General features: G+C 49.4%; 1 protein-coding gene across 1 annotated transcript; it reads left to right on the plus strand.

The window, feature by feature from the left end:
• The first annotated feature begins 292 nt into the window (after positions 1–292).
• Positions 293–10,623, plus strand: Ndufs6 (NADH:ubiquinone oxidoreductase subunit S6). Its single transcript, XM_052742922.1, has 4 exons — positions 293–433; positions 1,022–1,075; positions 9,865–9,987; positions 10,434–10,623. Exons 1-4 carry the CDS (start codon positions 326–328, stop codon positions 10,497–10,499), a joined length of 351 nt encoding a protein of 116 aa, XP_052598882.1. The 5' UTR covers positions 293–325; the 3' UTR covers positions 10,500–10,623.
• Positions 10,624–11,877: the final 1,254 nt, after the last annotated feature.

Consider the following 11,877-nt stretch of genomic DNA (forward strand, 5'->3'; position numbering starts at 1 on the left):
CATGTCCTGTTTCTTCTGCTGAACAATCTATTTCTTTACTCAATAAACAATATTGAAATTTTGCATTTTCTCCATTGCCATAAAAGCGCACACAGCGCGACTTCACTTTCCGCCTCCCCTGTCCTGGTTGCGCTAGTGAGCTTTGAACACCGCGCGCAGTTAAACCGCAGCTCCGCGCCGCAGCCAGGAGCAGAACCTGTTTGCCCGCCCAGGGAATCCGCTCCACCGCAGGACGAAATAAGTCCCGCAAGTGCGGTCCCCGCCGACAGCTGTGCGCCTGCGTCGGCGCTTGGTACGACGCGCCGGGTCAAGGGTCACAGGCAAGATGGCGGCGGCGCTGACCTTCCGCCGGCTGCTGGCCCTGCCTCGGGCTGCGCGGGGTTTCGGGGTGCGAGTGTCGCCGACCGGGGAGAAGGTCACGCACACCGGCCAGGTAACGGCCGCGGCCGCCACGCCCGGAACCCGAGACTGACGGTGGCAGGGCGCCTGGCAAGGTGTGCTGCTGCCAGGCTCGCGCGCGCGTGCGCGCGAAGCCCTGCCGGGCTCACCGTGGGGGGCAGCCCCGAGCCCAGCTCTGACTTGTTGCTAGTGGCTTCCGGTTGGGAGTTGGTATGCACGCATTCTTTGGGTCATATCTTCATATTAAGTTCCAAGTTTTAGTCATAGGGTTTAAAGCAATCCTAACGTTCAATATAATGGCAAACCAAAAAATAAATAAGTAAATAAATAAATAAATAAAAATTTTAAAAAAGGGAAAGGAGCAGTGTCTCCTGAAATGTCGCCCATTGGAGGTGGCGATCTGTGAAGGCAGGGCCTTGTCTTCAGTCTGCACTCCAGTCTGTCAGTCCCGTGGGACTCCTTCAGTACAAGTACACTGCCTCTTGGTGGGTCTGTCTCCTCATCAATGGCTGTAGACCACAGGGAACATTGTTCTGTAATATCTGTGATCAGTATTATGTGACTTCATTCAGAATGCAATTGTAGAAATCACAGACGGTCTTTTTGTTGTTGTTTTCTCCAGGTTTATGATGAAAAAGACTACAGGAGGGTTCGGTTTGTCGACCGTCAGAAAGAGGTAAGTGGAAGATCTAGTAAGAGAGACAAGAATTCATAAAACACAAACAGGTTGAGTGACTGAGCACTAATATACCACAGTGAGTGCTGCACCTGACTAGGGGGTGGGTTGTAATGAGAACACAGGCACAGCGACGGTATTACATATAAATACCTTCCAGCACTGTATAAGGTGTAAAGAAGCAAGTGGATTTCATGTTTAGACTTGGGCCCATCTTTGAGGTGGCTCATGTGTATGCAGATATTCTCAAATCAGAGGCATTGGCTGGTCCCAGGCTTCTCATGGAACTGGTATTTAGTGTGCGCCAGCTTAACATGGAAGAGCTAGAGAAGTTCTCACATATCCCAAGCACCCTAGAAACCCTGGAGTCCTAAATGTAAATTGTGTCAACTCCCGCCCCCCTCAGAATACACAGCATCCTGTAACAGTAGTTCAGGCTTTCATAGCGTAAATCTTGTTTTTGGTCTGGTAACCTGTCATAGTGGTTTTTATTGCTGACAAAGCATCATGACCAAACGAAGCATGGGGAGGAAAGGGCTTATTTCATTTTATAACTCTCAGGTCACATGGCCATGGAGGAATGCTGCTGACTGGCGTGGTGTGCTCAGCCTGTTTTCTTAGGGCACCCAGGACCACCAGTCAGTCTGGAGGTGGCACTGCCCACAGTAAGCGGGGCCCTCCTGTATCATCAAGAAAATGCCGCCACAGACTTTCCTGCAGGCCAATCCTAAGGAGACATTTTCTCAATGAGTTGAGTGGACATAAAACTAGCCAGCATAGTATCTCTTACGTTAAGGAAGACACACTATTAAAATTTACTCTTCTGATGACTTACTAAGGTAAGAATTTTTTAGTATTCATCAGATAGATTGTGCTATGCTCTCCCAGGATAGGGGTAACTTGAGGAGGTTTAGTCCCCCACACAGGGGAAGGTCATTTAGTTCAGACCCATGTGACTATGCTGCTAGGGAAAGAATAGAGGGTTGGGTCTGCCCTGCCTACGTAGCCTAAGTCAGTTTCTCTGTCTCCTGTGTCTAAGTGCCCAGACTCTTCCTTCTGATACGGTGGTTCACACTGTCCTCTGTGGTTCCAGAGGTGTTTGCCTCCGTGTGTGCCTTCAGTCATGCCCCTCCCTCTGCATTCAGCTCGATTCTTTCTGTGCTGCTCTAGCTGTCCCTAAATCAGAGTCCCCCGCCCTCTCTGATCTTGGTCACATTGTCCCAGTGTCTGGTTTTTGAATTCTGATTCGTAACAAACTCACTTGTGACACATTGGTTAATTGTGAGTTCATATTCCCAAGTTTCAGCCAGTATCCTGTTGAGTCTAATGAATACGAGGCAGAGAATTTTGTGTTCTTTGACTCCTTGATTGGTTTTGATGTCTACTGGGGGGTGGGGGGAGATTGAGAGAGGTCAGTCTTCACGAAGCAGGTGGAAGCCAGTGAGCTTACATGCTAACATGGCTTCAGGGTGAATAGCGTAGGCGACTGCTTCTCAAGTTCACTTTTCTCGTTTGTAACTTATTTTTCATAGTGAGTGTTTGTCATTGTGGGTGTCCAGGAGATGGATTGCCTTTAGCATAAGACAATTTCTGCTCCTAGTGTGGCAGAACAGATCTCTCTGCTATTGAGTGCTATTGTATTCCTCGTTATTGTGGCCTTTGCATATGTTCCTGTGTACAGTCCTCAGTGTGGTGTTTCACACCTGCTGCACACTCCCCCTTCCTTCACTCCTCCAGTGTGGTGTTTCACCCCTGCTGCACACTCGCCCTTCCTTCAGTCCTCCAGTGTGGTGTTTCACACCTGCTGCACACTCCCCCTTCCTTCAGTCCTCCAGTATGGTGTTTCACACCTGCTGCACACTCTCTTCAGTCCTCCAGTGTGGTGTTTCACACCTGCTGCACGCTCCCCCTTTCTTTGGTCCTCCAGTGTGGTGTTTCACACCTGCTGCACACTCTCTTCAGTCCTCCAGTGTGGTGTTGAGAACAGGACAGTTCAGTACACTGTCATGAAGGATATTTTCTCCAGCGAGGTGTGCAAATGTGACATTGGAAGTTGGACACTGATGCGTGCTGAGAGAATGGGCAGGCCCAGTGGCTTTTATTTTGCAGTGTGATCCCGGAGATGGTAGGTTTGTCCCCGTGGAGGTGCAGCCTTTATTCTCAGGTGTGCTGGGCATTAACGGAGGTTACTGAGGGTGTGGCTGGACTCTACCCTCACTTTGCAAGTGTCCTGTGGCAGGGCTGAGGGTCAAGCAGCTGAGGGGTAGACATGTCCTGACTCTCTGAGCTAGTCCCTAGCTTCATTGTCTTTGTGGTTTTTGGCTGCCTGGCAGAGGGTCACAGAGAAGAGTTTAAAGATAAACTGAGACAGTAGAGCCAGTGTGGGTGGACAGAGCACTGTGCCAACAGGGGGCTGGCCTGGTCCTGCCCTGCCCTGATGCATGGTACTCAGACCCACGTTGTCCTGGTGTCTTGTCCTGGTTCAGCACTGTACATGTCTGGGCGCATATTTCTGTGGCGAACACTTGATTGCTGGGTGATGAGGAAGCATCTGCTTAGGCATTATTTTTTTAAACACAAATTCCCTGTTCATGAGTAATTTAAAATATTTATTTTGGTTTTAGCTTTTTTTTTTTCTCCTTTTGGCGGTGGCTGAGGTGGAACTCAGGTCCCACATGTGCCAGGTTAGCACTGTGGGTCTGTAGAAGGCTTGAGTCCCACAAACACTCTTCCTGCTGTCTGTGCCCGGCCTTACAGAGTCGGTGAACCATGTTGGAACCTGACTACTTCCTCAGCTCCACATTTGCAGAGGACTCTCCCAGATGCAGCACATTCTGGATTTGCACAAGTGTGTGGTTTTTCTCCCCTAAACATTCTTTGACCCGATTCCCTCTGTCTTTAGTCTGAGTTTCATCAGTCATACGTTAGGAAGTGAGCTGTATCTGGATTTGGTCTGAGGACCGTGAGTGACAGGATGCTGGGCAGTTAGACCAGCTCTGCAAGAAGGCTGGGAAGCGTTCAGGAGGACCCTGGCTGGTTCGACGCCTGCAAAGGACCCAGGGTCTAGGTCTGTGGTTCATCTTCATCCTGAGAGGCTGCTGCCCCTGTGCTACCTGTTCTTAGGCTGTAAGAAAGAGGCCAGAAGTCAGGCCTGATGACCTAGAGCTGATGGGACCCTGGGACCCCTGAATGAGGACGAGACAGAGCAGTTGTTACTTGGTTGTCAGGCATGCACTGAGGATGGATAGTCTGGGGTGTGGTGACAGCAGCCTTGTCCACAGTTGAGGACTTTTTGGTATTATTGGTGTCTCTGGTGTCATGCTCGGCTGCCAGGCTAGTGTGCTCCTCCCTGCAGGAGCTCAGGTCTTCACCTCTGGGGCTGGTGGCCAGGCAGTGGTCTCAGGCAAGGAGAGCACAGAAAGCGCCGCTGGGGGCCTGCTTCACTGAGCTGCCGCCACCCTCAGCCCCTCGAGAGGCGGTGACGCTTGCAGTTTAAAACTAAGCATTTGGGTGGAGTATAGGGCCCCAGGAGATCGGGTCTGCCGTGTACAGGCCTGTGCTGATTTTCTGTTGTCGAGATTGAGAAGCAGACCTCCGTAAGGGACATACTCTCCTCAGAGCTATGACTAAAGTCTTCTGAATTTGGAAGGCTGTGGCCTATCGTAAACACGAGAGGATGGTATTTGTTCTAAATTCATAGCCGCCACCCGGGGCCAGTAGTGGCAACTTTTCTCCAAGGCAGCAGCAAATTCAACAGCCCAGGACACGGCTGAATGTCATACACACAGCTTAGAGGCTGCTGTGGGCACTATTCCAGTTGTGCCTGTGATTTGCAAGCTGCACACATATGTACATGTAGTGTCTGAATGATAATTGAACCAAGCTTTGAGTTTATTACACTGATAGCCTTCTGCCCATGGAGCCCACATCTCACAGCATTGGGTGGTCTTGCATCTCACAGCACTGGGAGGTCCTGCATCTCAGAGCACTGGGTGGTCCTGCATCTTAACAGCACTGGGTGGTCCTGCATCTCACAGCACTGGGTGGTCCAGCATCTCAGAGCACTGGGTGGTCCTGCATCTCACAGCACTGGGTGATCCAGCATCTCAGAGCACTGGGTGGTCCTGCATCTCACAGCACTGGGTGGTCCTGCATCTCACAGCACTGGGTGGTCCTGCATCTCATCTCACAGCACTGGGTGGTCCTGCATCTCACAGCACTGGGAGGTCCTGCATCTCATCTCACAGCACTGGGAGGTCCTGCATCTCACAGCACTGGGTGGTCCTGCATCTCATCTCACAGCACTAGGAGGTCCTGCATCTCATCTCACACCACTGGGAGGTCCCGCATGTCATCTCACAGCACTGGGTAGTCTGCATCTCACAGCACTGGGTCACTGCTTCAGTTGTGCATCCATCTTGGTGGATTTCGTAGCATCCTGTTTCAGCTTTAATAACTCCGTCTTAGTTTGAAATAAAGGAATATATTTTCTGTAGGAAACCAGATGTTAGACAATGAACTTAAACCTGAGTGTCTTTAGGCTACGCCCGCTGGCTACTGAGAAGAAAACGAAAGGGTGGCTCTTAAGTTTTGCTTTACCCTGTGTAGAGGACACACCTCACAGTGTCGGACAGTTCAGGCACTGTGACAAGTCCTTGGCAGTTCTCCCTGTTGGCCTTGTCCTCTGGGGTGGAAGAAGCAGGGCAGAGCCTGGTTGAGCACAGTGCAGATCTGGATGTGGTTGGGGTGTTCGCCACCCAGGTTCTTTGTATTCCTGCCTTGAATCAGGTTCTGAGAAGCAGATGTTCGTCACGGGGGTCAGGGTGCCCTGGAGCCGTGATTAAATGACAGGAGGGCAGGCACTTGTCAGTCACCAGTGTGGAGGCGTCAGCTGTCCTTCCCACAAGGACCGTGATGAATTCCTGTGAGTGTGTTAGTGCGGCCTTTGTGACATGCTGTCACCTCTGCAGCTCAGGGTTTACACCATGGGGCTTCATTTGTGTGGTCTCTGCCTTTACCCACACGGGGTGCCTAGAACAAACAGCTTTTCCTAGCTGTTCTGGGTGCTGGTGTCAAGGAGCTGCCTGACTGTCATGGGGGCCTGTGGTCACAGAGGACTGTTTATGGGACTGTGTTATGGAGGACTTTCTTCAAAGGGTATTGTGTTCACAGGGACTGTGTTCATCACTGTTCACAGAGGGGTTGATTCACTGCTGATGAATATGCCTAATGCCCTTTTGCTGCAGCTTGCTTCCATTTCCAGTGTCTTCCATAATGTTTACAGAGCTGGACCTCAGAGTAGAGGCTGTACCAAGAGGCAGTCTATAATTGATAATATGCTCTAAGGATACCTAACCCCTCCTAGACATCCTGTGAGTGTGGGTCTCAGGGATCTGATGCGAGGGGCCAGCATCCTGTTTTCATGGCTGTGGTGTCTCCCCTGCACTCCTTTCTGAGCTATATTTGGAAACTTCACATCAAGCTTCACCCGCCCCTAGCCTGTGGACTGTGATCTGACTGCACTGGTGAGAGTGGGGTTGCCGCTCCCTGTCTGTACTTCGGGGAGTGCGGGGACTGAGCAGCCTCTGGTTCCGGAAGTAAGTGGCTTTTTGTGATGCATCTTAAGGCCACTCTGCTGAGGTAAGATGGGAGATGCTGGGCAGCACATCCTGTTAGCTGAGTAGTGGCACAGACCTTCCCTGCTCATAGCCAAAATATCTTCAGAGGGTGGCTGATCACCCTCCATGGCTTCAAAAACTGCTGGAGAAAGGAGGACAGGATCCTTCTCACAGAAGGGATGCAGGGTCTGCTCGCGGGGCCTGGAGTGCCTGGGGGTCGTGTGTACACAGTCAGAACAGTGTGCAGCACTCAGGCATTGTGTGGTTCTCTCCCTGTGCATGTGGAGATGTTGGGCTCCAGGGTGCATATTGGAGTATTACCACCCTAGATGCTGGGGCTCCAGGGTGCATATTGGAGTATTATCACCCTAGATGTTGGGGCTCCAGGGTGCATATTGGAGTATTACCACCCTAGATCTTGGGGCTCCAGGGTGCATATTGGAGTATTGCCACCCTAGATCTTGGGGCTCCAGGGTGCATATTGGAGTATTACCACCCTAGATCTTGGGGCTCCAGGGTGCATATTGGAGTATTACCACCCTAGATCTTGGGGCTCCAGGGTGCAGTTTTAGAGTATTACCACCCTAGATGTTGGGGCTCCAGGGTGCATATTGGAGTATTACCACCCTAGATGTTGGGGCTCCAGGGTGCAGTTTTAGAGTATTACCACCCTAGATGTTGGGGCTCCAGGGTGCATAATGGAGTATTACCACCCTAGATGTTGGGGCTCCAGGGTGCATATTGGAGTATTACCACCCTAGATGTTGGGGCTCCAGGGTGCAGTTTTAGAGTATTACCACCCTAGATGTTAGGGCTCCAGGGTGCATAATGGAGTATTACCACCCTAGATGTTGGGGCTCCAGGGTGCAGTTTTAGAGTATTACCACCCTAGATGTTGGGGCTCCAGGGTGCAGTTTTGGAGTATTACCACCCTAGATGTTGGGGCTCCAGGGTGCATATTGGAGTATTACCACCCTAGATGTTGGGGCTCCAGGGTGCATATTGGAGTATTACCACCCTAGATGTTGGGGCTCCAGGGTGCATATTGGAGTATTACCACCCTAGATCTTGGGGCTCCAGGGTGCATATTGAAGTAATGAAAGTGGTCTGTGAGGCAGTCTGGTGTAGCCATAGCCCTGTCCAGTCTCTGGGCTTTGCCCCTGTGGGTGCCATGCTAGGATGTTTAAGTCAAATAAGAAAGCTGTGAAGTGGAAGGAATAGTGTAATGGTTTCCTCTTCCCATTTGCTAGGCTTTCACTGTCCACAGTGGTGAGCTGAGGTCATTTTGAGGCATGTAGTCTGGCCTTTGCTCTGTTCTGTCAGCATGTGGTCCCACTATCCCATGTAGTCTGGGAACAAGTATTGAATATTGTGTTAGTTGTTCTAAATTTGCCAGAACACATAAGTGTTAGAACATACTGACCTTCAGAATATGTGACCCTGACAACAGAATCACACCTAGAAAATTAAACTTTTAATTGATATGCTTAGCTGTGTTATGTTTTTAAAAATGTACAACTTGACTCAGTCTTATAAGTCATGAGGGGACAGCTTTAGTACATCTCAGTATTGAACAGATAAGTGATGCTTCTGCATGCTGGCAGGCTTCATGGTGGATAGGCATGGTTTCTGTATGTTTGTGCCCAGCACACAGGAACCATCTCCAGGAAATGCATGCTGTGGACATGCAGGCACAGTGGAAATACACTGACTACAGTGTGGTGGTATTTTACTTGTACTGAAATGTGATTTTAATTGTATGTTAATAAATAAAGTTGCCTGGGGGTCAGAGCTATTAGAGCCATAGCAAGAGCGTGGCGGCGGTACATACAGGCAGTGATGAGGCAGTCACGTGTTTGGGTTTACAACCAATGAGAAGGCAGAACAGCTAGACTATATAAAGACATACACACAGGAAGTAGGCCCTTTCGGAGAGCTCTCTTGGCTGAAGAGGATCGCTGAATCAGGAAGGGTGAGGCTCTTAGCTCTGACCTCTTGGCTTTCTTCTCTGAATCGGCTCTATGTTTCTTATTTAATAAGACGGTTGGTTACATCTACACTACAGGGCATTTTTCAGGTGGGCAGAAGGAGGTGCACAGCATGATTAGGAAGTGGCCACTTGGTTCTGCCCTGGGGTTCCACCTGCTAAGTATCCACTAGTGAAGTAAAAGATGCACAGGGCCCAGCTCGAGGAAACCTGGTAAGAGAGATACTAGTCATGTGAGTCACAACTCAGTAATCTATCTGATTGAGAGAGAATACAAGTGACCAGAGGGAAGGGTAATTAATTGATGGACAGCATAAACATCATTAAGTGACCATGCCACTTTCCTCGCCACATAAATTGACCCCAGAAAGGTAAGACTAAGTCAGACCAATATCCATAAAGAAGCCAAGTATTCATATAACACCAGGCCGATTGTTTTGTAGGTGGATTCTCTAGAGCCCTTAGGTCCCCAGTGATCCAGTACTACATGATTTGTGTATGAATAGAGAGCATGGTGAAAAACGTTGAAGATATTTGCCTCGTGAACACAGACAAACAATGTTAGGGGGCATCTGGTATTGACAGACATGGAGCTCCAGAAGGGCACATGACCCCAGTAGTGAGTGACTGTGAGAATCAAATGTTAGAAAACTCTAGTTACATGGAGAAAAGGAGTGTGGAGACTCCTAGGGACATAGTCCACAGCAAAGAGCCACCATAGCCTCATACCCTCCTGGGCCTGGGAAAACAGTGGTATGGGATAGGGCTTTTGTATTCCAGACAAGCCTGTTAGGCTGTTACACCCATATACCATGTGGGGACAGATGATACATTATTGTTCCCTGAGATCACATTCTTAGGAAATGCACATGACAGTGTGTAGAGGTCCAGGTCATGTGGAGAAAGATAGAGACAGAGCAGGTGACACTGAATGAGCCCAAGTCTCAGCAATGACTAATCCAAGGAAGGGACAGGGGAGAATTTGCCCTGTTCAAGTCTGAAAGTTTGGGGTTATATTCCATTGCAGGGGCACATGGTATGTGCCTGCCTGTGTTTAATTGACCTTAGTGATCATTTTGAGTGATGTTGTATTGAGTTCGTGGATTTGGATGGATGCTGGACATGTAACTTGTATAAAATTACGAAGATGTTGTTTGTCTGTTTCTTCCTTCTCCTCATTCTAGGTGAATGAGAGCTTTGCCATTGATTTGATAGCTGAGCAGCCCGTGAATGAGGTGGACCATCGAGTCATATCCTGTGATGGAGGAGGTGGTGCCCTGGGCCACCCCAAGGTGTACATAAATTTGGTATGGAGCTAAGCAGCTTGCTGTTTCTTGGTGCTCACCTTCCCTCCCAGCTACCTGCCTGGCTCTGGGTATCCCTACCATCCGTGGGGTGAACCCAGATAACAGCCACAGTTCAAAGTTCAGTCTTTGCCTTGTGTTTTCACAGGCATTTCTGGTTGACACTGTATTTCAGGTTCAACCTGACTTTCAGTGTGCTGTCTAATTGGGATTTGAAGTAAAATATAGGGGGCTGGAGAGATGGCTCAGTGGTTAAGAGCACTGACTGCTCTTCCAGAGGTCTTGAGTTCAATTCCCAGCAACCATATGGTGGCTCACAACCATTTGTAATGAGATCTGGTGCCCTCTTCTGGCCTGCAGGGATATATGCTGTATACATAAAAAATAAATAAATCTTTAAAAAACATGAAGTAAAAAAGTATGAGATGTTTATTTTGAATTTTTTTCAGGACAAAGAAACAAAAACGGGGACGTGTGGCTACTGTGGCCTGCAATTCAAGCAGCACCGTCACTAGTGTGGGCCTGTGTCCTGGTTCTGACACCTGTGGGACATCTGCACATTAGGTATTTTGGTGTGAGGTCACTGCTCTGTGAATGGTGTCCCTTCTTATGAATAAAATACGCTACCATCGTGGACAATGAGTTGTTTGTTCCTTTCATAGTGTGAACTGGAAGTGAATGTTCATGTAGCAGATGTGAGCAGGAGCAGCTTCGCTTCTCGAGCGGCTGCCCCTCTAGTGCTGGTGCTACATGTGGGTACCAGGCTGTCCTCAGCGAAGTGTCCAAGCGAAGGAGCAGTGAGGAGACCGTCTGAGCGTCCTCAGTCTGTGTGGCACACAGCTGTACCCTCACCTGCAGATGCAGGGTCCTCCCTCCTCATCCTTACACCAGCAGCATCTTCAGACCTGTTGGAAAGCATTTACAGTTACTGACCCAGTGAAGGATGGTTATAATGCAGCAGTATGCCACTAATAACAGCAGCTGGCTGGAAAGGAGTCCACAGGGATGTAGAAGCTCCTGAGGGAGGAGGTGGGGATCCCAAGGGAAGAGGTGAGGACTTGGAGGCCCCCAGGGAAGTGTTTCTGTTGGTCAAGGTTCTTTTGCTCTACCTGTACAATGATCAGTGCAGTCCAGGGGAAGCTTTGCAGAGCTGGCAATCCAGGACCACTGGGTGCCCAAGGCCCAGGAGCTGGATGGCCGACCGAGGGGCTTCCAGTTCCAGGCTTCAGAAGCCAGAGGCTAAGGTCTAGGTCATCAGGAAGGACCATATTTGCACCACTCAGTCTTCTGCTGTCCTCTAGCCTGGTTGGAAATAGCTGCAGGTCGTCTAGGGGTCAAGGAGACTTGTGATTGTAAAAAAAAAAAAAAAAAAAAAAAAAAAAATCTGGTGCTAGCTGTTTTGAATTAGTGGCAAAAACAGCCTCCAGGAGTGGAGTTGGGCTTTGCCAGCAAGCAGTTATACTTGTAGTTTCCCCAAAGGTCTGGTGTATTCGGAGCAGCTGGTTACCAGGATGAAGGCCAGCCAGCTGGCTGATGGGCTGGTCGTCCTGTGCTCAAGCAGCTGAATCACCAGGGAAGGGCCCGACAGCTACCAATCAGGAAATCAAACCACTCCAGTCCCCAACATCTTATTTAAAGGAAAACAACATTAAAAGGGACATTTACAATAAGGACTTAACAGTATTAACTGCACTGTAGTATTTAATAGTATGCTCACAATGCTTAACTTACATTCTAGATTCAGGGGTGATGTGACCCCTCTAATATATAAAGATTTGGGGACTCTATGGGAAGCTAGAGAACTTGAACATGTGGGAAACGCGAAAGAGGACATGCCACAAGACAGGATGTAGTCGGAAGATTTCTCCGGTCCTGCCAAGCCCTGGCAGTCCC

The sequence above is a fragment of the Peromyscus californicus genome, unplaced genomic scaffold (assembly GCF_007827085.1).
Source record: "Peromyscus californicus insignis strain IS unplaced genomic scaffold, ASM782708v3 Scaffold_18__1_contigs__length_77618521, whole genome shotgun sequence".
Classification (NCBI taxonomy): Eukaryota; Metazoa; Chordata; class Mammalia; order Rodentia; family Cricetidae; genus Peromyscus; species Peromyscus californicus.

Coding starts and splice junctions, on each gene's coding strand:
- Ndufs6 (XM_052742922.1), top strand. CDS start 326: ATGGCGGCGGCGCTGACCTTCCGCCGGCTGCTGGCCCTGCCTCGGGCT. Junction 1,076..9,864: donor TTGTCGACCGTCAGAAAGAG/GTAAGTGGAAGA, acceptor TCCTCATTCTAG/GTGAATGAGAGCTTTGCCAT. Junction 9,988..10,433: donor CCAAGGTGTACATAAATTTG/GTATGGAGCTAA, acceptor AATTTTTTTCAG/GACAAAGAAACAAAAACGGG.